Source organism: Elaeis guineensis, chromosome 6, assembly GCF_000442705.2.
Source record: "Elaeis guineensis isolate ETL-2024a chromosome 6, EG11, whole genome shotgun sequence".
Taxonomy (NCBI): Eukaryota; Viridiplantae; Streptophyta; class Magnoliopsida; order Arecales; family Arecaceae; genus Elaeis; species Elaeis guineensis.
In genome coordinates this window covers 109670741-109696322 of record NC_025998.2, presented here as the reverse complement: position 1 = coordinate 109696322, position 25582 = coordinate 109670741, and the positions used below count along the sequence as shown (strand labels likewise).

General features: G+C 37.8%; 1 protein-coding gene across 8 annotated transcripts; it reads left to right on the top strand.

The window, feature by feature from the left end:
* On the top strand, positions 1–19587 carry LOC105046730 (protein ETHYLENE-INSENSITIVE 2). Of its 8 annotated transcripts, XM_073259605.1 has the most exons (11): positions 13–223; positions 305–381; positions 857–1469; positions 1554–1800; positions 2658–2744; positions 2916–3026; positions 3117–3329; positions 4399–4581; positions 14537–17209; positions 18372–18678; positions 19035–19587. In XM_073259605.1, exons 4-11 carry the CDS (start codon positions 1567–1569, stop codon positions 19175–19177), a joined length of 3951 nt encoding a protein of 1316 aa, XP_073115706.1. In that variant the 5' UTR covers positions 13–223; positions 305–381; positions 857–1469; positions 1554–1566; the 3' UTR covers positions 19178–19587. The 8 variants fall into 8 exon arrangements, with proteins under 8 accessions (XP_073115708.1, XP_010923714.1, XP_073115709.1 ...); XM_010925412.4 differs by lacking the exon at positions 305–381 and having other exon boundaries at positions 2–223; XM_073259606.1 differs by lacking the exon at positions 857–1469.
* The last annotated feature ends 5995 nt before the right edge of the window (positions 19588–25582 follow it).

Below are 25582 nucleotides of genomic sequence, written 5' to 3'. Positions count from 1 at the left end.
AAAATAAAGGGAAGCGAAAAAAGAGGAAAGAGGACGGGAAGAAATAAGCCCTGAGTTGCTGCTCCTCTCTTTTTGAATCTTCCCTTCGACGACTCCTCTTCATCTATCGGGAGAGCTCTTCTTCGAGGGCGGCGGTGGACGCCGGCGGCGTTGGGTGGAAAAATCCGGCGATCTCTCTTTTAGCTCCGGTGGTGGGGATTTCCTGTAGTGGAACTGACTCAAGGTAGAGTTCGCAATCGTTTCATTCTTTCTTTCTTTGTTTTTTTTTTTTTTCTTTTGCCCTTTTTAACGGTGTTTGGATCAGACCTGTGAAGAACTTGTTCGCCGGTTTGTGGGGGGAGTTTGGTGGCCAATTGGACAAGAGAGTATGATTTGACCGAGGTCGTATTTTTTCTTCCAGATCTTTCTACTCTGCCTCTGTTCCGCTCTTTTTTTTCTTTGTTTTGCTTTTGAATGACTGATTAATGCCGGTTTGGTTGCGTTTTTATGAAAACCTGAAGAGGTGAAATGGTATGGGAATTAGGTTGGTTGGTTCTGTCTGTAGTCCTTTTTAGTTGTTATTTGCTAGTCAAAATGAGATTTTTAAGTTTTGTGTGATCGATTTTCTCTACTGTTTTGCGTCATGTTCTCCTTGTTGATACAAGTCGATGGACTACTGTGGGGAAACTCTTTCTTCAGTCTGTTTGTCAATTAATAAAAAAGAGGCAGTTTTGAAGTGGCCAAGCTTCCAAATTTGGAGCAATTGAATATCTTCCTTCAATCGAGTTGCTGAAAGTATATGTGTGAAATTTTTACTCATTCTGTCGCTTACTATGATTTAGTAATTTTCAGTCCATGGTCGTTGATGTTACTGCAGGTGGATTAATTTAGGGAAGGGATATTTGGAGTCTCTCTTGACTTTGGAGACGTTCTGCATAGGGTACACAAGGCTACTTTAGCAAGAAAATCACAATATACCGTTATTCATTGTGGTAACAGTTTTTTGGATGACTTGAGGACCTACTTGCATCTAGTTGCAACTTTACTAATAGAAGAAGCTTGGGATCTTCCTCAGCCAACCCTTGGTTTAGTTGATGGGGTCTTGCCTGATTGAGGTCATGAAGGAAACATAGTTAGGTGCCTCAAAAATTCAGCTTCCAACATGGCTGGCATTGTGAGGATGGCTGGAAGATATAACTTCATATAACTTTCAGTATAAGCTTATTAAGTTAGCTAACTAGTGGCCAAGCAGAATTTTGAGCAAGACAAACTGCAATGTTTGAATTTCGTTACTTGGCTTGAGGTGTTTGTCAATGTTGGCATTGGTCAGGCATGGTCGCATTTTCTGTGTTCAGCTCTTCTGTGAAGATAGTTGATAGCTGACTCTGAAGTTCTGTTTTGGTCAATTGCTCATAAGAGGAACTGTGGTTAAGGTTCAATGTTAATCTGAACGACAGATATAATTTGAGCTATCAGTATCTTAATTTAAGGTTATGCCAATTTTTTTAAATTGATACTTTGGTCACAGTATCTTTGTTTACTCAGAGGTGTTAATAGTAGTGTTGTCCCAACAGTGATTGCCAAGCCATGGAAACTATGGCATCAGGTGGAGCTGTACCTCATCTTTTTCCTTCTATTGGACCTGCACTTATGATTTCTATGGGATACATCGACCTTGGAAAATGGGTGGCAGCTGTGGATGGTGGGGCTCGCTTTGCATATGATCTCATGTTACCTGTACTCTTTTTCAATTTCACTGCCATTCTGTGCCAGTACCTTGCAACTTGCATTGGTATGGTCACTGGAAAGAATCTTGCAGAGGTGATGGATTTCCTTTTTTGAACTTCAAAGTATAATAATGTCTTGTTTGCTGAAACCTATTAATGCCACAGACCAAATGTGTGCTAAAGAAAATGAGCGCTTCCTATTGTGATATTACAATGGTATTATGAATGAGTAGCTGAAACAAAAACAATAACCATAGTATAAGAAACCATTCCCGACAATGCATACACAAAAGGAATAAAGTAAGAAAGAAAATGCTTGAGAGAAATTCCTCCATCCTACTGAAGAACCTGGAACTTAAATGTGGAAGACACTCTTTACCTGATTTGATCTGAATACAAGTTATCCCATAAACACAGTTCATCACTTCATTGACTTTGCAAATTGATGACTTCTTTTTTTAAGCACCTGGTAGGTACTGTTAATGGCTAAGATATGCACCATCAGTGAGAAACAAAGTCCTATTATAACAACCATGATTTCATTGCAAAACGTTCAAATATTGTGGATTAATACCATATTGAGGGCTGGTTGGTGTGGTGCAGTCATCAAATAGGGTAGTGCAACTTGATACACCTTGATACCAAGTTAAAAAATAAAAAAGAAGAAAAAGAAGAAAACAAGTTGTATCAAGTTGCACAGGGTTGATATGCCTTGATATGGTGTGATATGGTGCAATATGGGCCGGTTCACCAAACGCTGGTATGCAGTGGCCCCTGTTGTGCTGGATCATGACCAGTATGTGACAGTAAAGATGAGATTACCAATCCTTGTTTCTTAGCTATCTGAATTCATGAACTTAACATTCCTGTCATGTCGCCCATTTATCCTTCCAACTTTTCATTTCTCGAATGTGCTAAAGTTTATTCTATTTCCATGTGTTCATGCAAAAGATTTGCGTCGAGGAGTATTGCAGGCCAGCATGCATTACACTTGGACTCCAAGCACTGTTATCCATGATTGCTTCAGACCTGACTATGGTATTTGATATGTTTGGTTTAATGGTCATGCATCTGCTTTATTTTTGTGTTTTTTAAGACATTTTTCTTCGTTTTTTGTTGTTTAGTAATAGTGGGACTGCAAGACCAACTAAATTTCAGATATTTTCATAGTTGATGAGGTTTAACTTATCTTCTGTTTAATATTTCCAGATTTTGGGCATTGCATATGGACTTAATCTTCTGCTTGGTGTTGACCTCTTCACATGTATCTGTTGTGCTACACTTGCTGCTGTTTTACTTCCCTTTTTTGTCACCATTTTGGTAAGATCTCTTCTTGGACTCTTTTTGATTAATCTTTTAAGGGTGTCAAATGCAAAAGGTTTAATACATAGGATGCTTCTTGAGATGCAGGACAACGGGATAGCAGAAACATTGTATGTAATCATAGCAGGCCTTGCTTTGCTACTCTATGTGCTCGGCGTATTAATTAGTCAACCAGAAATCCCTCTTGTAATGAATGTGATTTTTCCTAAGTTGAGTGGGGAGAGTGCATACTCGCTTATGGCTCTTCTTGGTGCGAATATAATGGCACACAATTTCTACATACACTCTTCAATTGTACAGGTGAATTTTAAGAGTTTCCTTGCTGGATTCTGAAAAACTCTCTCATGAGCTTGCAAATGGAACTCATTGAACACTTACAGCTTTTGATATAAGCAACATTTGGTGGTCAAAATCTTTGTTTCTAAATTACCACAGTGTATGCACTCAGTTTTACGCTACCCACTGTTATCACAGCATGTTCCAGAAGTGGATTTCAGTCCACTTCTTTTGTCAGAATAGCTGCCCAGATATATTATCTGCATTAACAGGAGTGGTATTTAATGCTTTGCCCCTGAGAATGTTAAAAGATCAGTTAGGATTTCTATCCTGGAAAATGTTTCAATTTTCAACCATATGCTAGGTCTAAACATATTCAGGTGTTATTTTGTTATGAAATGCTTTGGCCAAAATGTCTTATACAAGGAGAAATTAGAAAATAAACATTAAGTCCCATTTATCTGGGATTGGCAATTTTTGGACTAAAAATATTAGAGATTAAAAGAAAACAAGCCTAGCTCCAGCTGACTCAAAACCACAAAGATTGTAATACTCATCTAATCATTTTTTTTAATCACCAAATGCGCATCCCAGATTCCAGTTTTATGCTCATCTTTCAGAAAGGAGAAGAGGTTGTTGGCCTTTCTCCAGTTGCTCTTTCTGGTTTTTGCTAGTTAGTATTCTATTCAAGTAATTCTATAGTGTCCAGACAATCTTTACTGCAAGGAACTGTTGATTGCATTATGAGGTTTCAGCAAGCATGAGAAATATGAGTGATGGCTTATGCATGTTATCAATTCTGCTACATATTTCTTAACACATCTGCAGTTGTTCAATGATGTTTAGTTTTTATATTTATTATCTATAAGACCATAACTTTACAAGTTAAAGCAACCCGAGAACCCATAGAGTGAATCTTCATCTCTATCTCGAAGTTATATACTTTCTATTAGATCTGGTTTTTGATTTTCAGAAAATTATCTTAATTCACGGGTTGATTTAATCTTTATCTTGCACTATCTTTTCACGCCAAAATTTCATTTTGTGCTCGAAAGTATTGATAAATATTTAATTGCATTTCATCTTTGTGCAGCGGCTGAGAAGACTCTCAAATGTTGCTATGGGTGCTTTATTTCATGACCAATTTTTTGCTATCCTGTTCATTTTTACTGGCATTTTTCTGGTGAATTTTGTACTGATGAATTCAGCAGCTGTACTATCTAGCAAGGCAGACAATGAGCTTAATCTTCAAGATGTTTCCTTGCTGATGGACCAGGTTCATATTTCTTCCTTGCTATTAGCTTCTTATAGCTGAATATAAACATAATTTCTGGTTTTCCTTGTTACAAAAATTAATTTGTAGTGTGATTTTTTAAACTGAAATCATGAAATTGAACTAATTATATCCAAGAATATATTAACAACACCTTTTCTGGGCTAACCATAAGCTTGAGCTTTGCTTGGATGCTTATACTCTTGCTTCAGGGTTAATAATCACTGCCAGTTTACTTGCTCACTCATTGTTGCTGGTCTGATATATCTTGGTTTTGTCATAAAATATCTATGGTCTACTTGCAGCTGGTAGGGTTCTGTGCCAGCTAGAAGAAGAATGATTCCAAGTGGGAATTCGTGAGGGCTATGTTGGCCCACTAGTCTTGATCTTTAGAAACCTATCACATTGACTGTGTAGTGCTTGATGGTCATGAATCTATAGAAAAACAAACAGTGGCCTGTTATACACCTAGAATAACAGTGTAGGCTATCCAGATCAAGTGGGACAAGGACAAGTAGCCAAGTATATGCATCAAAAAATGTTATCTGAAGGTAAGGTACCCTAGGTTTGGTTGGGTTTGGTTATTTAAAATGTCAAGTATGTTAGGTTGGTTCAGATTGGGTTGACTTGAACCAACATGACATTTTAAATCATGAATGCACCCAAACTAACATTTCACTTCTCCAGTGACCGAAAACCCAACCTGGTATTTTAAGTAACAGGCCTTTAAGTGAGTTGAGAACCTCACAAATTGGCAAAACCATTGCCTGAACCGAAACAAATAAATATCTATGTGCCCAGCCATTCCGATTTGCTGTTAAGATTAATTTTCTTCCTTTTTAAAAGAAGAACTGTGTTAAGGTAGGGGAGGATTAGGGTTTGGTGGCAATTGACAACAAGGGGGGACTCAATGAGTGAGCCATAAGGTGGCTGGCTAGAGACAGAGAGGCAGACAGGAAGAGAGAGAGTTATAACTTAGTCCTGAGAATGGATGGGAAAGTTGGGGCAACTACACGGTGGGGAGAGAGAGATGTTTGTCAGGGAGGGGCCTCCTCCCCCCAGGCGGTTTTGGGTGGGGGGGGGGGAGGGGGAGTGTGGGACTCATTTAATCTGGTGCTGACTCTTTCAGGGAGAGGATGAGGGGAGAAGGAGCAGAAGTGAGGAATTGAGGGTGGGGGACAAAATGGGATTTGGCAATTGGTTCACCTCTTTTTAAAGCCAATATATTTGATAAATATATATTATATATCATCTAACATATGATATACATCTGTTTATTGTATCTTTTACATATACATATAGAGGTACGTATGTACATTTGTAATGAGTCATAATCAAGTCAGACTGACCTAAAACATGCCCCAACCTTATCAGTGTGTTGGATAATTTGATTGTTTCACAATTATGTATTTGGGTCAAGATATCGCTTTTTGGTCTTGTATTATAACCTGCCTGAAAACTCCCCAAGTCCCCATGCTAGTGTTAGTAAACCTGAACAATGGGAAACTGTAAGATGGGCAAGACAAAGGAAGCGGTAATTTGTAGTTAAAGGAGGAAGAGGGCTTAGAATGAGCTGATTAAAAAGGAGTGGAAAAAATTGAGGAATGGTCTTTGAGGGAATAGAAAGCATCAATTGGAGGTAAATTCTTTGGATCGGGAAGGGTTATAAAGGTGAGATTGATGGGATTATAATGATGGTAGCCTTATTTTTAGAGTTATATTGCATGAGAACTCAATTTGCTTGGAGATTTGTTGATGGGTGAAGAAGAGTAAAGCGAGTATTCAAATGTTTGAAGATGCTCACAAATAAGTAGTTAATGTGTACCCGTAGGACATGCATTGATCAAGAGCAGAAAAGATAACATATTTAATAAGATATATAAGGACTTAAATAAGTTTTTACTAGAATTAGTTGGGTTGTTAATTTACCACTCGAGTGACTAGACCCCAAAAGCTTAAGCTGTTAGGGGCTAGTGGTAAGTTAATGTGGTATGAGAACTCAAATTTGCTGGACATCATGAGTTTGAATCCCTTCTGTTGTTGCTGGGAGTTGGTCTGACTAGGATGTCGAGCTGGTTGGTGTGCTGGAGGGCTCGATGGGATGCTGAATGGACTGAAGAAGTCAGTTGGGGATCTCGACATGCCTCCCAGTCTGGTGGATGGTGGTCATCGAGACTTCGAGACGATCGCTGCAGAGCTGATCGTAGTTGAGGGGTGGCCGAGGGAAGAAGGCCGCGCTTGGAACTTCATGCTAACATTGGGCCTGGTCTTGAAATAGTACAGATAAGGAAGTCCTTTTGTTGGAGAGTGTCCAGCGGGGGACCCTCCGATGCCTAAATCAGATAACTCTCAGGAAATAGCATAGGTATTGTGGAAGTGGTAGAGTGGTAAAAACTCTAAGAGCACTAGGACTTAGAGCTTAAGACTTTGAACTTCAAACTTAGAACTTGCTTGGAGAATCACAATGGGGGCCATATAGACAAGAGTTGGTACCCATTGCCATGGAATCTTGGGATGTATGGATCGGATGTTTTAGATAACCTATTGCACATCCTGAAGATATTGCGTGGATGATTCTCTCATAGACCATTTCTCATGTATCTTATTGTTATGGAAATCGTTTGCGATCATGGGCTAGCTATTGTCAGATGGAGGGATATCTGTGCATCTCTGTGCGCCTCTAGGTTGGCTACATGGCAGAGTTAGTTCACTAGGGTGGAGGCTTCATGGTGAACTATGATTGGTCGGTCTGCTACGTCAGTTGTGGTCGATTCTGAGGCATATCTCCTTCCAATTCTATTTATTTAATTATCCTCAGTTATCTGTTATCATGATTAGTTTATCTTGACTCGATTATCCCTTGGTCAGTCTTGACTTAGGTATCCCTTATTTGCATAGTTTAGGTTGCATGTGAGGGGGTGTTAAGCATGATAAATATTGTTGTTCTCTTTTTCTGTCAATTTTAGTTTTTGGTGGCTGATGGTAAATTAACTGACCTAATATGCATTGTTGACCCTTTCCCTTTTAGCTTAAGCTTTTGCACTAAATTGGTTATGTGTACATGGCACAAATGAGTAGGCAAGCACTCAGTGAAATGGGTTGATACCTCCTTTTGATAAATAAAGCTTTTAATAGGTTTGCAAAATAGCATTTGAATCAAGGTTTGCCATGTCATTCCATACCGCCCGATATTGGGCGTACCATATTGTACCGATACTATTGTACCATACTATACTGACATTACCATACTGTACCGATACTACCATACTGTACTGAACTGTATACCGACACTATAATAGGATGGTACGGGTACGGGGTTTGGTATTGAGACGATGAATCTTGATTTGAATAAAGTGATTAAATCACAAGACGTTGGTATTGTATCACAAACATGCTAGCTAAATTTAGGTAAAGCAAAAACTATCAATAGAGTTTAAGCAATGAATATCTCCATAGATAAACAGAAACATAGCCGGAATTCCAATATTGTAATGAACTAATACAAAGGTCTAAAAGTTGTCACTTCACTAGAAGACAAATATAATGCTAAAACATATAGCTGTGAGTTAAGCAAGTCATTGTTAAAATAGTTCGCGGTTCATAACTATTATTTATAGAGAATAGCTTGTTTTGAATTAACATAATAAGTTTTCTATTTTTTTGAATGTCAACTAGTGCTTTTTAACATATGAAACTACTTCAATATTGAGGATTAAAGAGTGATTAGCAACACTTTAGTTGTTGCGACAGCACTTGATGGGAGTTCATTGATATGTAGAGTGGATATGTTAATTAAAGATGTTTGAATTTGATGAGATGCAAGTGTATAAGTCCATGCGTTACTCACACCTATAAAGATGGCCTTCTGCATTGGGACTAATGAGATGAAAGTGTAGAGTGGTGGATGTAATGACGAGCCATTCCTATTAAAGAGCTAAATTATATGGTGGGATTCATTGAAGATGTCATGATGGACTTAGCATAGTGCATGAACCATGAAGGTAAATGAAGTATAAGTGAACAAAATAATATATTACTAGTTGAGTGGCAAGATTAGTAAGACATCTGATGGCCTATTATCTCAGAATTAGTGCTTCGATGAGCAATAAAGGCTCAAAGTAGGGTATGACATCTCGGTACCTGGCTCCGTACTAATGCCACCTTGTCCCTATGCTAATATGCCTGGTATAGGGGCCGGTTTGGCATTTCAAATGTTGGTACGCCCCCCATTCCATGTACCAATACCAAATGGTATGGTGCACACCATACTGCCTGGTTTGGTATTGTATGGCATACCTTGGCTCAAAGAATGCATCTTAACAAGATAGGAAAAGTCACTTAAGTATATGGTAGGTTACTAAGTAGATTGAAGTAATTCCAATTAGCCCAAGGGCAATGCATATGCAAGCAAAAGGAGGGCGCAATATGTTCAATTTAAAGAAGTGTCTAGCTAGATGTCGTAAATGTACAACATCAATTTTGAGGAAATAACCATAGAATATGCATGCTTGGAAACCAAAACATTGCCTTTTTGGATCTTCCTCAATGTCTCGGCTATTCACGGAACATGAGAAGCAGGCAACACTATCATGAGAAAGAACTAAGAGAGAGGCACCATCAATAAAACATGGTCCCCCAGTGGAATTCCAGCTCTATATGTAGTTTTTTTCCTACTCCGAGTAGTGTGAAGCCGCTCTCTAATTAACTATACTTTTTTTATGGTCTGCCGCACTAATTTAGGACCTAACAATTTCCTTTCCCCCACATCATCCCAAAAAATAGGATACCTGCATTTTCTTCCATACAATGTCTCGAAAGGTGCCATTTGTATGCTTGCTTGATAGAAGTTATTGTAGGCAAACTCTACCAAAGGCAAATGGCTAACCTAGGTGCCTTCCAAGTCCAAGACACAGGCTCTCAACATATCCTTAAGGATCTAAATGATTCTTTCAGACTGCCCATTTGTTTGTAGGTGGAAGGCTATGCTGAAGTTCAGTTTGGTCCTAATGGCTTTATGCAGATTCTTCCAAAATTGAGATACAAATTTAGTATACTTGTTTGACACAATAGAAATTGGAATTTCATATAATCTCATGATCTATTCAATATGTAGGTTTGCCAATCTCTCTAAAGAGAAACCAACTTTGAATGGTAAGAAGTGTGCTGATTTTGTCAATCTGTCAACAATCACCTACGCACACTTGGTACCCTTAGGGGTTCTGGGTAGAGTTGTCACAAAAGCATGGTGATGTGCTCTCATTTCATTGGGGAACTAGGAGAGACTGCAATTGTCTTGCAGATTGTTGATGCTCAGCTTTCACTCGCCAACACACTAGGCACTCGGCAACGTATTGAGCAAGTCACTCTTCATACCATTCTATAGGAGATTCTTCTTCAAGTCTCTGTACATCTTTGTACTTTTTGGATGCATAGTGTACGTAAGACTGGGAGCTTCCTTCGAAATCTCTTTTGTAAGCTCTGGGATTTCAGTAACATACAACCTATCACCAATCCTTACGAAGCGATCCTCATGATCCCTGAATTCCAACAAGGCACCCGATCCCACTCCTTTCTTTGAACTCCTGCAGTTTTAGATCTTCTCTCTGAGAAACCTTAATTCTTTTAGTCAGATTATGCTGCATCTTAAGAGTGGCATGCTGGGCTTCAACATTAGGTAGTTGCACCTCAATTCCTATCCTTTCCACATCTTCCAAAACTTGCCTTTGTAAAATGATTAGAGCTGCGAATCCACTGGAAGATTTCCTGCTCAATGCATCTATCACCCCATTTGCTTTCCCTTGAGTGGTAGCTGATAGTTAAGTTATATTCTTTTAATAGCACTAACCACCTTCTCTGCCTTAGATTCATCTCCTTCTGGGTGAAAATGTACTTTAGACTCAAGTATCTTATAAGGCTCCTGGTACAGATGGCATCTCCAAATTTTTAAGGCAAGATGACAGCTGCCAAGTCTAAAGCATGAGTGAGGTAATTTTGATCATATGGTTTCAGCCATTTGGAGGCATACATCAGTATACAGCCCAAACCCTTTTGAGATGCATCACTACAAATGGTGAGTCTTCCTGACCTAGATGGGATAGTCAGAACCAGCGTCGTCACTAACCGCTTGTTTAGTTCCTAGAAGCTCTTCCCGTACTTCTCTTTCCACTCAAACTTGACACACTTCTGAGTTAAACAAGACAAAGGCATGGCAATGCGAGAGAATCTTTTGATGAAATTTCAGTGGCATCTAGCCAACCTAGGAAAGCTCTGCACCTCAAACAACTTGCTAGTGGGCCGATCTTGCTCAACCACTGCCTCTACTTCCTTCGAATCCATGGAAATGCCATCCGTAGCGATCACATGCCTAAGGAAAGAGATGATATTCAACTGGAACTAACATTTTTGCAGCTTGGCATAAAGCTTTTTTTCTCTGAGGGATTGCCGCACCATCCTCAGATACTTCTCATTCTCTTCTTCCCCCTTTGAGTATACTAATATATCATGAATAAATACCACTGTAAATTGGTCCAAGAAGGGTTAGAACACTCTATTTATCAGATATGTGAAAGCTGCAAGTGCATTGTTGGCCCCAAAGGCATCACCAAGAATTCATAATGCCCATATCTTGTTCTGAATGCTGATTTGGGCACATCCTCAGCTTTAATTTTGAGTCAGTGGTAGCCCTAACGAAGGTCAATTTTTGAGAATGCCCATGCTACCTGCAACTTGTTGAACAAGTCACCTATCCTTAATAAGGGGTACTTGTTCTGTATTGTTACTTTGTTCAACTCCAGTAATCAATACAAAGTCGGAAATTTTCATCCTTTATTTTTACAAATAATACTAAAGCTCCTCAAGGAGATCACTGAGTTTAATGAAACCTTTATCCAACAGTTCGTGTAATTGCTTCTTCAGCTCCTTTAGCTCGGTAGGAAGAGCTGAAATTGGAGTGCATCCCTGTTTTGAAGGATTTTCTTGACATTTTTCTTGACAAACTGCCAGGGTAACCTCCTATCAGGGAGATCGAATTTTCAAGTGATTTGGTTCCAGGCACTGGACCCATCTGCAATCTAAAAAGGGCTGGCTAGACAACTCATCAACTAGGAAAACTTGCACCATATGTGAGGACCTGCGCCGATGTGTGTTTAGTTCCCCATATGTTGTGTGGGGTTGTTGGGGGTGGTTTGTGAAGGATCGCAAATTGCAACTTCTAGTTAGCTTTTCAGGGTGAGGTCCTGGGTTGTTACACCAAACCAAGAACAATTTCCAACTAAATATCTCAGTCTGTTTCAATAACAAAAAAATTTATTAAAGGGCATTGTTTATTAGTAGAATATTATGAGGCTTTTAGCTACTAGATTGTGCTAAAGTGCAAGTTTCCCCCTTATATTTCTCACTTTAATAGCAGCCATCGTGAAAATTTTACCCAACGCTTAAATGCAATTCCCACCTGGGATATGGTTATTCTGTCCAGCAAAATAAGCGTGATGCGATTAGCCTTCTTTGTTTTGCTGGGTGATCAATATTGAGAAGTCAGAAGTGTGCTTGGGCCTGAATCTGGCATTGAAGTTCAAAATTAGGCATGGTTCTGCTGTCTCTGAGAATATAATCAACTAATTGGGGTTCAAATCTATTTGGTTTGGTAACCGAAGCAAGAGACAGAAAAAACAATCTGACAATTGTCTGTTAGCTGAAGTCAGCAAACTGGATCATGAAAATTAGATCTGACATTAGGAATAGATTGTATTTACATGTTTTCTTTACAATGCATTTGAAGTTATTATGATTGAGCCAAGATGATGATTGATGGTGTTCATGAGAAACTTGAATAGCAATATAAAAGAGTCACTGAATATGCAAGGTAATAATATTGGAAGCAATAAACCTGCACGTTCAAATAAATGTTTTGACCCTTTGATATAACATGTAATTGTAGTACATAGATGAACAATAAATCCAATTACATATAGTTATGTGATCACGTGACCAAGGATGGCCGAACTGCATGGAACAAGCCAGTTTGGGGAGTACCGAACTAGACATGTTGGTGACCGGCACTGTTCGGCTTATAAATTTGAGACAGCGCTCGCTTAGGGTTAATTTGGTTATTTTGGTTGTTGGATTTGCCCTGACATTCATGTCTGCCCCCCCGCCACCATTTGCTTGAGTTGCTCTCGTTGCCTTCATGTTTGTCTCTCTCATTCTCCCTCCTCTCTCCTTGTGTTCACTCAATTTGCCCTCGCTTTCATCACTCACCTTTCCTTGTTTGCTTGATTCACCCTCGCCACGCTCACCACCATCGCTAGCAAATGTCCTAGGTAAGCGTCTTTCTTCCCCTCCCTCTTCTTCTTCCTCTCTCTCCCTCCCCCTATGTCACCGACACCCCTTCACCTCTCCTAATTAGGGCTGAGCATGGGTTGGGTTTGGTCGGATTGAGAGAAAAATTTTATCAGACTGAACCCAATCGGGTTGAAGAAAATTCAACCCGTTGTCGACTGTTTATCATATATAAACCGTTTGAAACCGAAATGAACAGTTTGTAGCGGGTTCGAATGGGTTGTGTCGGTTTGAACTTTAATGTTGATCCAATGTTGATTTTAAGTCCAATATTGGTCCACTTAAACTTTTTTTTTTGATCAATTTAATACAAAAAAAGCCTAAACCTTTAGAATGAAGTCTAAACGAAGTATTAAAGTATTGAAGTCTAAATGACGCCATCCCAAAATGAAAGTGAGTTTATGAAATACTAAATCGGTTGGGTTCGGTTTCATATGGGTTAAAAGTATAAGAACCAAATCCGATGATAAATAACCGATTTTTTGCAAACCCCAATCCGATTTCACACGATTCATGTCTTTCAACCGATCGAAACCGATGTTTATTGAGTCGGATTGGGTGGATTTCTTTGGGTTTCGGTTATTTGCTTAGCCCTACTCTCAATGGCAATGGTGCTGTAGTGGCTCTGTCTCAGCCCTTCCTCTCCCTTTTCCTCTCTCACTCACCCTCCCCCCCCTCTCTCTCTCTTCCTCCCTCTCCTTCTCTCTTTGTTTCAGTATGTTCCAGCATGACACGATATGTACTTGTACCATACCAGTAGCTGACTGGTATGGGTCGTTATATCGATCCAGCAAACCTTGCATATGACAACATCTCAATGGTTTTTCACAGCTTCACTGTAACAGATGTAATAAAGTTAGGTTGTAGAATTTCATTTGTGATCTGAGGAAGGATATAAACTTACTGACAGGTAGTTGTATTGCACTTCATAATTTTCTTTGGGCATTTTTTTATGAATTCTGAAATCCCCACCTTTGTATTCATTTTGAGTTCCAACTTGCACTTTTATCATCTATCAGATGCTATGAAAAATAAGGGCACAGCCTTAGGTTTAAAGGTTGGCAAATTAGGTCTTACTAGCTTATCAGTGAGATGTTTATTATTGAGTCAGGCTCAATAAAGAGGCAATTGATATTGGCAGGCATTTGGTATCTTTTGCTGAGTGACTACTGACTCCAGCCAGATAATAGGTGAGGAGCCTGAAATGTCAGACCTGCATTCCTTAGTCCATATAGCTTCAAGATGATTTCAGGTTCTGTAAAAAGTTCATGATAGTGTTGATATTGAGTTGCTTGTTTGCTAAAAATAAGTTATAGTTGATATAGAGTTGCTTCTTTGCAAAATATGATTTATATAGTCTATTTTAGGACTTGATGAGCATGTTAGGATCATTGCTGTAATATATGTATTCACAAGATTATAGCAACCAAATCCTTTTGACTTAGTACCTTCCCTTTTCATCTGCTGCCTGTCTCCTGCTTCAAGAGCAGCTGTTTGAAGATTTTGGTAGGTGGAAACATTTGATATACTTGAATTTTAAAATTAATATTCATAACAAATATTTTTGTGGGATTATCTGTTAACTTATCCATTACATTTATATATTTTAATTCTGTTGCAGATATTTAGGACTCCTATAGCACCAATAGCATTTTTTCTGGTCCTTCTCTTCTCTAGTCAGATCACAGCTGTAACATGGAATATCGGTGAGCAAGTGGTATTGCAACATATTTTTGGCATAAACCTGCTTCTGCCAGTTCATCACATGTCAGTTAAGGCTCTCACCATCATTCCAGCTCTCTATTGTGCAAAGAGTGCAGGTGCTGAAGGAATGTATCAATTTCTTATTTTCTGTCAAGTTATACAGGCTATGCTTCTTCCATCCTCTGTCATTCCACTTTTCCGGGTTGCATCATCAAGATTAATAATGGGAGCTTTCAAAATCTCTTGGTATCTTGAAATCTTGGCTTTGGTTACATTTTTCGGGATGCTTGCACCAAATGTTATCTTTATCATAGAAATGTTATTTGGAAACAGCAGCTGGATAAATAACATGAGGGGATGTATGGGAAGCACTGTGATAGTCCCATATGCTGCTCTTCTACTCATTTGTTGTACTTCCATTATTTTTACACTATATCTGGCAGTTACACCGCTAAAATCTGCGAGTGATGGGCCAGAGGCACAGTTGTGGATCTTGCATGATAAGTTGGAGCTTCCTGAGGGCAAAGAAGAAAATGATCTAGATAACATTACATTTGTTGAAGATCATGGGTCTGCAGTAGAACCTGTCTTGGAGAGTTCCGGTCTTCCTGATAAATCAGTTCATGAATTGAATCTTGATATGTCCGAGACAGCTATTGATTCTGACCATGATACTCATCACTCTTCTGATGGTCCAAACTTTAGTTCTACTTGTACTTCCTCATCACATTATGCTGAAGATTTGAAACCTGTAGTCAAACCTGATCTGCTGGAAATCATAGATAAAGTTTCTACCAGTGGCTCGCCAGATGCAGGTATTGTACAGAGTATTGAGTCCAAGGACCCAGTAGAAAAGGATGTCAAGGACCCAGTGGAAAAGGTTGTGGGAGTGGAAACAGATGTTCATTCAGATAAAGATAATGGAGGAGATGCTTTGGAGTTTGAAGAGTCCCCCAGAGGAGCTTTGTCAACTTCAACCTCTGATGGTCCTGGGTCCTTTGGTAGCATCAAGGGAAAAGGTTATGATGGAGGGAATGACAGTGGAAGCCTATCAAAATTGTCTGGATTGGGTCGCGCAGCACGACGTCAATTTGCAGCCATTTTGGATGAGTTTTGGGGTCATCTGTTTGATTTTCACGGGAAGCTAACGCAAGAAGCAAGTGTGAAAAAACTGGATGTTTTGCTGGGATTAGATTTGAAAATAGTTGGTTCTGTCAAAATGAACAACTCAGGAGCAGAATTGTCCAAGAATTTCTTTACAGATGCAGATAGGGGAATGGCTATGTCAGCCGTCTCAAGAGACTACAAATCTCCCAAACAGAAGATAAATTCAAGTATGGAGTTATCCCACGGGCTTCATATGGGATCCCCATCTTGGTCACAAAACATGCATGTGTCGAACACGCATGTGAAAAACTCATGCAGGGACCTAGTTGATCCCAGTGAAAAACTCTTTTCTACTTTGCACTTGCCACAATATTCTCATAATCGGGATTATCAGCCTGCTACAATACATGGTTATCAGATAGCATCCTATCTCAAAGGGATTGGTTCGGGCAGAACTCCCTATTCCTCAAGCATTTCACTAGACCCACTATCAACTGCCAAGTCTGCTGAATCCTTTATCCCAAATATCAGGGATTCAGTTATGTATACTCAAGGGCAAAATGGACTTGGTTCAGTGGGAACATCTGGTTTGCAAAGCCCAACAGCATCTCGAATTAGCAGATTGCAGGTAGAAAGGCCTTACTATGATCTTTCCCTGGTTGATACTAGTGAAAATTTTGGTGCTGCAGCCTCCACAAAGAAATACCATAGTTCACCGGATGTTTCTGCACTTATTGCTGCTAGCAGGAGTTCGTTGTTGAATGAGGGAAAATGGGGTAGTCCTTTTGGCCCTCGTCCATCCTTGAGTAGGATGACATCTGAGAAATCACAATATTTGAACCCTATCTCCAGAGCTGGAGTTCCATTGCCATTTGATGAGCTTTCTCCACCCAAACTCCATAGAGATGTGTTCTCATTACAGTCAAATTTGAATCCAGAAACCAAGTCTCTATGGTCTAGACAACCATTTGAACAATTGTTTGGTATGATGGGCACTAATCAGAATAGAGAGGATGAAGGAATTTCTCACAGATCCAGCACGGCTCCCAACAAAGACACTTTCTCTTGTTCAGAATCAGAAGCCAAGCTAATTCAAGCTCTTCGATATTGTATTAAGAAGCTCTTAAAATTGGAGGGATCATATTGGTTGTTTAGACAGAATGATGGGTCCGATGAGGAGCTAATCAATCGGGTTGCTGCAGCTGAGAAATATCTATGTGAAGCAGATGTTAATGACATGAATCAGGTATACATGAGTGACCTTCATCACTTGTCTTCTGATCAAAGGTTTAGTTCAGTCCAAAGGAGTGAAGAGGAAGATAATGCTTTGTCATTGCCCAATTGTGGAAATAGTTGTATATGGCGACCAGCTCTGGTTGTTAGTTTTGGTGTGTGGTGCATCCGCCGGATCTTAGAACTATCACTTGTGGAGAGTCGGCCAGAGCTGTGGGGCAAATACACTTATGTTCTCAATCGTCTTCAGGTAAAACCCTCAAAGCCATTACTCTAAGATATATATATATATATATTTGTTGTGAACAGTGACACAGGCTGAAACTATAATCCTGAATGTGAGCTCAGTTTATTGACTGATTTGACGTGTGTGCACTGCAACTTGAATGCTGGTGAAGAAGGCTTTGTAGCTACTTGTTATAAATATTTTCATGTGTTTTTTATAGTAGTTTCCTTATGTATAAGTGATAGGAGTCTGAAGAATTTTTTTTTTTATAAATTCTTGACTAGCATATCCATTTTACTTATTCTAGCGGTAATGGAATAGCTCTGGCTTTTGTGCAAGCATATATTTTCACACATTGTGAGAAGCTTGATGCAGTTTTTCCATATTTGAGTTTCCACAAATCATGAGGAAGTTGTTTTGGCATTTGGAATCAAACTCCTTAATACTGACAGTGATGTCACCATAATCTTCTGAATAAAATGGCTGCTTTACAAGCGCATTCTCTGTCAGACTCTCGAACACAACTGGGAGTTTATTACACTTTTTTTCTTACTTATTATGCTTCTTTTAATGAGGTTATTATATCCCCTTTGATGTAAATTGAAATTATCTGGATTTCTTCCTAGTGTAGTTCAGCTTTGCTTTCTTATTCTGTACTTACATGGACTTTTATAGCCACAATTCCTGCCCCTCTGATTCTTGACCACTGATTTTGTAGCGTATCTTGTGGTGGTGAATTCTCCTTTGAAGGGGAAGGCAATATAATTGTCTTGTACATTTTTGCCACTTTGGCTGGGTTAGAATTGCTAAATCAAACCATCTGAATGCAAAAAACTGAAATGGTTGCACCTCCCAGAACTCACACTGATTTGGGTTATTCTAATTTCCTATGAATGGCAAGAGTGCATTAATGTTTCTTCGGGCATGTCCATGGGGCCAAATGCCCACCAACGGGGGTTGTAGATTGTTAATTAAAACATTGCCTTTTGCTTTGATCAGCTTCTAAATTATGCTTGTGCTGTGTGGGTCTAATTGCACGCTTGTCCATTATACTTGTATTGGTTCCCAGTGCACTCCAACAATCTTTTACAGTTGTAGTACCCAGTAAGTTTCCTCTTCTTTTTTACTGCAGCAATCTCTGTATATTGATATTCTCTTTCTTTTTTAAATTTTTATATCAATCCAGGGAATTCTTGATCCTGCATTCTCCAAGCCCCGGAATCCCATTGGTGCCTGCTCGTGTCTCGGAAGACTAGCAAAAGACATGAAGAGCTTCAAGCAGTCGCAGCAGAAATCAATCAATGAATCCTTTACAACAGCAAGTATGATTCTTAACATCATCAAGGATGTTGAGATTGCAGTCTCTGGCCGCAAGGGCCGAACAGGCACTGCAGCAGGTGATGTTGCATTTCCGAAAGGGAAAGAGAACTTGGCATCCGTATTAAAGCGCTACAAACGTCGGCTCTTGAACAAGTTTCCTGGAAACCATGAAGGTACTCCATCCAGCAAGCTCCCTTCGTCTGCCGCTCCCTTGGGATTATAACATGCAGAATGTCATCAGAATGTTTTTTTTTCTTGTCATCAGAATGTTTACTTTGCTAGTTCATGCATCATGGGTTTTTTCGTTGAAAAACGTTTTGGGGTTCAAGGATCATGGATCTTTGTCCCTTCCAAGTTTCAACTGCATGTAGGTTGTATAAAAGTTAAAAGGAACAGTAATTGCAGTAGAAAGAGGGCTCAAGGAAAGAGCTTTTTTTTTTTTTTTCCTGTCTTTATTATTTTTTCTTCTGACTGTATTTTTGATCAGTCTTTTTTTTTTCTTGGTCTACTATTGACAATTCGATGGCAGTGATAATTTTGATACCGGTTGGTCTTCTTCACCCCAAATCACAAAGGAAAGCCAGCACTGCAGCAACCATACCTTTTACTATTGTCGTTTTTGAAATTTGTATGAAGGGCCTTAACACGGGACATGGTGATAAATTGAGGTAAGGGACAGCTAAATCAGGCAAGTGATATAGGGCCATACTTCCTCTAGGAGAATTCTACCTGGCTATCATTCGGTCTTTGGCAGTTTGGCTTATTTATGAAACATAACGCTGCAGTGCCCAATCATCCTCGTTTCCACTATTGCAAACTAGTAATTTTTTATATGTTAGGCACGTGAATAGAAGGAAAATAAAATAGGAGTCTGTCATGCGTTCTGGCTCCCCAAAAGTTTTGCTACAGGGCACCTAAAGAGTGGTTTTTAAGAGCTTTTTTTTCTATTTTTTTTTTTAAACATAATAAGTATGCTGGGAAAAAAGGAGAAAAATGTTGCTCTCCTCATCAGTATGTAAAGCAAGTAGATAAATGGAGTTGGACCACGGAATACAACTGAAATGGGAGAGTTTCGATTATAATTCGGGTTCTACTCATCTATTGATGATGGATATTTGGAGTATTAAATCTAGCATTGCTCCGTTTAGTGCAAAGAATGTTTTCTGGAAGGCTAATAGGACGGCAAACTGGGCGGCTTCTTATATGGTTGTTCGTATTATCGAGCTATGTATGGGATATATTGCTGACTGGTGTAAATGGTTGATTTATTTAAAGGCTTCGTGGAGCAACCAGATCAGAAAAGGGAAAAAAAAATAAAAAGAGGAAAAACAGATGTTGAGATTGAATAACTCCCTTAGCTGTGGCCTAGTCTTTCCAATTATATTCGATTTTTCATTTAGTTAACAAACGATGCATATAGCATCTTAAAAAAAAAAGAAAAAAGAAAAAACAAATCAAGATGCTAAACTGAAGTCACAATCTGCCTCCCTCCTCACAATAGCAGAGAATAAACAAAACAACCAAAAAAATTAAAATATATATATATAAATGCAATATCATGTGAATAAAATGTAAGCAAAATTTCAAGAAAGATAAAACAATGAAACTTTAATTTCTTGTGGCCATTATTTTCGTTGTGTTAATGACCGTTATGTTGGGTCAAAACATTTCAAATCACTCAATTTTGATCAGAGATCCATGACGTACCTTTTTTATCGATATTTTTAAATAAATTTATTTTAACAAATTAGTAAATCATTACATCTAGTAGTTCCGTTCCAACTTTCTCATTTATTAGAGATGAAAAGCAGAAAGCTAGTTTGTATGGAAATAACATAAAAAAGAGGAGCAGATATTTTCGATCATTAAAAGAATAAAGATGGGAATGGAGTTGTTTTTTTAAAAAAAAAATTTTTTTGGTGAATGTAAAGATCTTTTAAAATTTATGGAAAGACATTTTCTTAAGAAAAGCTAATAAACAGAATTATACGGAAAATAATCTGAAATTTAAATATCTATTTCTAATATAATAGAGATTAGCAGTTAACGTGTAATGTTGTTTTCTCTATCTATTTATCTAAAAACCATAAATGCCTCTTAATTTCTCAATTCTTCACTTATGAAAATAACCCCAGTCAGTCCTTTAAAAGCTAAGGTACGTAGACTTCTATTTAAAACAAAAAAAGACTAGGATTCCAGACTTTGGACGTGGAAGGAAGGCAGACAAATGAATTCTCAAAGGATTCTCTTAGTCTGCCCAAGTATGCAAGCACATCTACCTTGTGCCAGCATCCAACCTAATGAGCCAGAGTACACGAAAGTGGATTAATTTTTTGATTTTCAGTTCAGAAAATAACCTTAATTAACTTGTTAAAATTTTAGAATATGGTAAATTCTATTTAAAATAAAAATGATCAAGATTTTTATACTCTGTAAATGCAAGGAACACTGAAAAATGAATTTTTAGCGTGCATGTCAAAGCTTTCTCTCATGCAAGAGCACACCTACATTTCAGTGAACCCCAATACAAGAGACGGGAGAAAATGAGGTATAGCCCAAAAAAAAAAAAATCAAGAACTTAGAAAAACGAGATGTTGTTGTTTTCATTCTAAGGAGGAGGGGAGAGAGAATGTAGGATGGTTTATGGACTCCATGATTATTTTTAAACCAATAGGCTTAAAAAATAGGATTAAACATGAAAAAAATTCTGAACTATTTGAGGATTTTCAATTTCATCTTGAACTTCAATTTGATACAATCAGGTCATTAAACTTTCAAAAAAATTTAATTCGAACTCTAGTTATAGATTCCATCTAGCTTCCATTATAGAATGGTCACATGAGGTCATGTGACATGCTTATGTAACAGAAAGGGCTTATGTAGTAAAAGAGGCTTATGTGAACAAAGATTTCTTCTCATTTATGCCTTTTTTCATTTAAGATGTCTCTTTTCGGTGACTAAGCACTGATGACCCTTACGAAGTAATGGTTCGTCAGTTGGTGAGCAGTGGTATTGTGCAGTGACTAGTCCTCCATTTTCGTGAAGAAGATAATTTCTCATCCTATATTAGGGTTTCACTTATTAGGATTTCACTTGTTAGGGTTTAGCTTAGATTTTTATTTCGTAACCCATGCATAATTTTTTCATCTCGGAAAGAAACAATAAAGATCAACTTAGCTCTCACTCTAACTCTCCCATCTATCTTTTTCTCATTGATGTGCGGCCTATGCAAGTTGCAACCAAAGTCAATCAACAATCGCCAATGGAAAGAATGGAGGGATTAAGGAAGATAAAACACTATCTGCAAGAAGGAACAAAAGGTAAGGAAATTACTTTTGCCATAAAAATGGAGGAGTGGTCACTGTCTTCTTGCCAACCAGCAAACCACTACTCTCACAAGCTTTGCCAGTATTGAGTCATCGGAATGGGAGAAATAATTGGATTATACAATTGAAACAAAGAAGGAAAAAAAGGAAAAACATCTTATCCACATTAGCCCTCTATCACGTGACCTCACGTGATCATTTCGTAATGGAAGCTAGATGGAATCCATAGCCAGTCTGAATTGAAATTTTTTGAAAGTTTGATAATCTGATTGTATTAAATTGAAGTTCAAGATGAAATTGAAAATCCTCAAATACTTTAGGATTTTTCTATGATTAATCCTAAAAAAATATACTATGATGGTATATTTAATGGGATAAAAAGATTAACAAAATGTTTGGTTCGCAATAGGAATTGGAATTAAAAATGAATTGGGAATCAAAATGGCCCTATCCCCTGAAGCATTTAGTTAGTGACTGTAATCGGAATCGGAATGAAGATTTGAATCCTTAGGAAGAGTGGAGATTGGATTTTAGGAGGATTGGGTTATTCCCATTCTATCTTGAAATTAGAATCGGAATGGGACTCCTTCCAACTAAAAGATTGAAATGATAGTCACTCATTTCTATTCCCATTCTAGGCCCCAACTATGATAACCTAACCCAAATTAGCCACACAAATCTTTAAGCAGCTAAAAAAAAAACAATAGAAAAGACTCTTGAAAGGAGTCTTCTTCCTCTTCTCCTTCGATAAGTCCATGGTAACGAACTCCTAGGGCCATCAGACTTGGACGGAACCTAAGGAACTCTCTATAAGAATGTCCCCCTTCTGTCTATGACCCACCACCGATGAATATCTCTTCCCCTTCTCTCTTTTTCTCTCGTTTAAGTCCATGGCATACCATCAATGTGCCTGTCGGAAATTGAAGTTGAGAGTCCACTAGAGCCAAGGTAAGGTCTAGATCTCACCTCCTCTCTCTCTTTTCCTTTTTTTCATGGTATTTGACACCATCGTCGGCCATTAGTCTTGCTGGAAAACCATGAAGAAAGAATTCTCCATTTTTTTGGCATTTCTTATGCTTTTTCCAGCCACCGGCATTGCCATCCCTTGAAGTCGAACCCTAGGCTAGGTACTTTAGCCTCTCCATGACCCTCCATGGTGAGATCATTACTGTCGATGAATGGCCAATGGCCACAATCAAAATAAGAAAAGAAAAATCTGCTTGGTTCCTATTTTTTTGTGCCCCTTTCTTGATTTCTCGTTAATTGATCCTTGCCGCCGGTCATCTTCTACTCCACCACCATTGGCTGCTTGTGTCGTCGCTCACTATCAAACTTCCAGCCAAGAACCACCAGCCTCCCTTCCTCCCTGTTCGGCCAAAGAAGAGAAGAAGAGAAGAAAGAGAAAAAGAAAGAAGAAAAGAAAAGAAAGAAAATAAAAGAGAGAGAAAATTTCTCTTGTGTCTTTCTCCTTCTCTTTAAGATTTTTCTCTCTCTACTCTCTCTTTCTCTTTCTATCTGATCCATGGATCCTAGTATGAATTTGATATAGTCTTTTCAAGAATCTAAAATTACTTTGATATTTGTGCAGTATGTCAATCCCACCCCAACCATATCGAGTATCTTTGAAAATCTATTATCGATGAACTTTTTTAATCGATCTTAGCCTTGATCTAATACCTGCTTCATGATTTCTTGATTGAGTCACTCAAATTTGACCTTCAACTAGGAGACCTTAAGTTGCCTCAGTGCACGGATAGCCAATCGAACCAACATCCAACCAATAGTCCTCTTTCTTTATGATTTAATTCTATTGAATTCATTAAATAAGAATTGATTATATTTTAATATTTTAAATAAGATTATTTGATTCATCTAACGAAGTCTAAAGATCTAGGATGAATAAGATAAATAGATCTTACACTCCTTATTTATTTTTAAATTATCATATTTTTCATAAACTAAGGATCAGCGTATGAGATATGAAAAAGTATATATTATTATAAACATTGATTCCATAAATATGTTTAATACAAATAACATACTTATGAAGTGTGAATTTTATTATTTTTCATCTATGTATATATATGTTTTAAGAAAAAGATATAAAGTTTCAAAGACTCTGAGATAGCTATGAACAAATTTCTAAAATTGAAAAGGTCGACATCTAGAGCTAGCATCCACAAAAAATATGGCTCTACTAACGGATATGAAGTTGACATACAAAACAAGAATACTATTGATTAAGAAACATGATCCTATCATAAGTATAAAGTAACCATAGTACGAATATCTGTGAACAATATTCTGAAATATGATGTGAACACATGATAAGAATGATTTATGAATCATCATACTTACGAAATATTCATGATTTATACATGCATGACTGATTGTATGACTTATTTTATTATATATCCTATGAAAAGCTTTATTTTATATTATGTGTTAGTTTCTTAATGTTGCATTATCATGAACAAACTTATGCTTGATCTGATAAGGAAGCATAGATTTTATTTACTAAGCTAGGATAGCTCATATTTTTTAATTTTTTCTTTTATAGAGAAATTAGGTTAGGAATGATAAAGGATCTGGGCTTGGAAATTTGCATAGTAAGCTTGAAATTATTGGATGATTATGGACTTATAGTTAACTATTTATGAATTGTGAGATATAGGTTTGATATTTGATTTTTGGATTTAGATGCTTTGAATCAATCTTGATTTAATTACTTGATGAATGAAGGAATTGAATCTTTTATTCTACTTTATTTGTGATAGATTTTAGCTGATTATAATTGATAGGCTTTGTGTTATTGTGGGCTGCATCTTTCGGGAGCATGACCATATTATGTCTTGGATTTGGAGTGTGACACCAACTCCCCCAAACCTCCCCTAACCAAATACACTCTAAGATCAATAAGAAAAATAATAAGATGAAGCTTTCACCAGAAAATATTGATTTCTAAATATGCAATCCTTAATTCATGGTTTAACACCATTTAATACATTAATAGTGGCGTCCAATCTCCGTTCCTTTTCTGTCTCTCCCCCTCCTTTTTTTTTTACCATTTTGTTCAAGGGATTGGATTGGTTTTTTGAAACTTTATACGCAAAATTTTTGTATATCAGGTTATGATGTTTTCTTTCTTTCTTTCTTCCTTTTTTTTTTTTCAATAATGACGAGCCATATGAAACTCGCATTTGTTGACACATTGATGAAAAGAATAACTAATACAGATTACTCACATGAAAAACTACAAGTCATTATTTGCAGGACTTGTTTGCCATATTATCTCCCTTTGTCTATGGACTCGCTTTTGTATTAGCATACAAGTGATCCATCAACTCAGGTGATAAAACCAGGGTTCCAAGCAATGTACTTACCCTGGCAGCCTTCCTAGTTAACTAGTCGGCCACTTGGTTAGCCTCCCAACAAACATGACTAGCAGAGGCCTGAGGCAGGTTCAAATAATTCTGCCAGGTGCCAAGACAGCTAAAAATAAAATTTAACCAAATTTTAACATCATTCCTCATCATCATTTTGTCATATTTATAACACCTTATTATGGTTGTTATAGCTTAACAGTCTTGTTTAGGGGTAAACTGAACAAAAAAGGGCTGTTGTTTCCATTAAGACAAATAATTGGTTTTTCATGGTTTCTGCTGCATGGATATATTGGCATTCTTGAAACCTTGGTAAAGCTTTCCCCTGTGATTTTTTTTTTTCCTTTTGATGTAATCTACTGTGATAT

What these genes read in the sequence shown, in the direction of transcription:
- LOC105046730 (XM_073259607.1), top strand. Translation starts at nt 1,567, where the DNA reads ATGGAAACTATGGCATCAGGTGGAGCTGTACCTCATCTTTTTCCTTCT. An exon ending in TTGCTTCAGACCTGACTATG is followed by an intron (nt 2,745 to 2,915) that starts GTATTTGATATG and finishes TAATATTTCCAG; the next exon opens with ATTTTGGGCATTGCATATGG. An exon ending in TTTCCTTGCTGATGGACCAG is followed by an intron (nt 4,582 to 14,536) that starts GTTCATATTTCT and finishes ATTCTGTTGCAG; the next exon opens with ATATTTAGGACTCCTATAGC.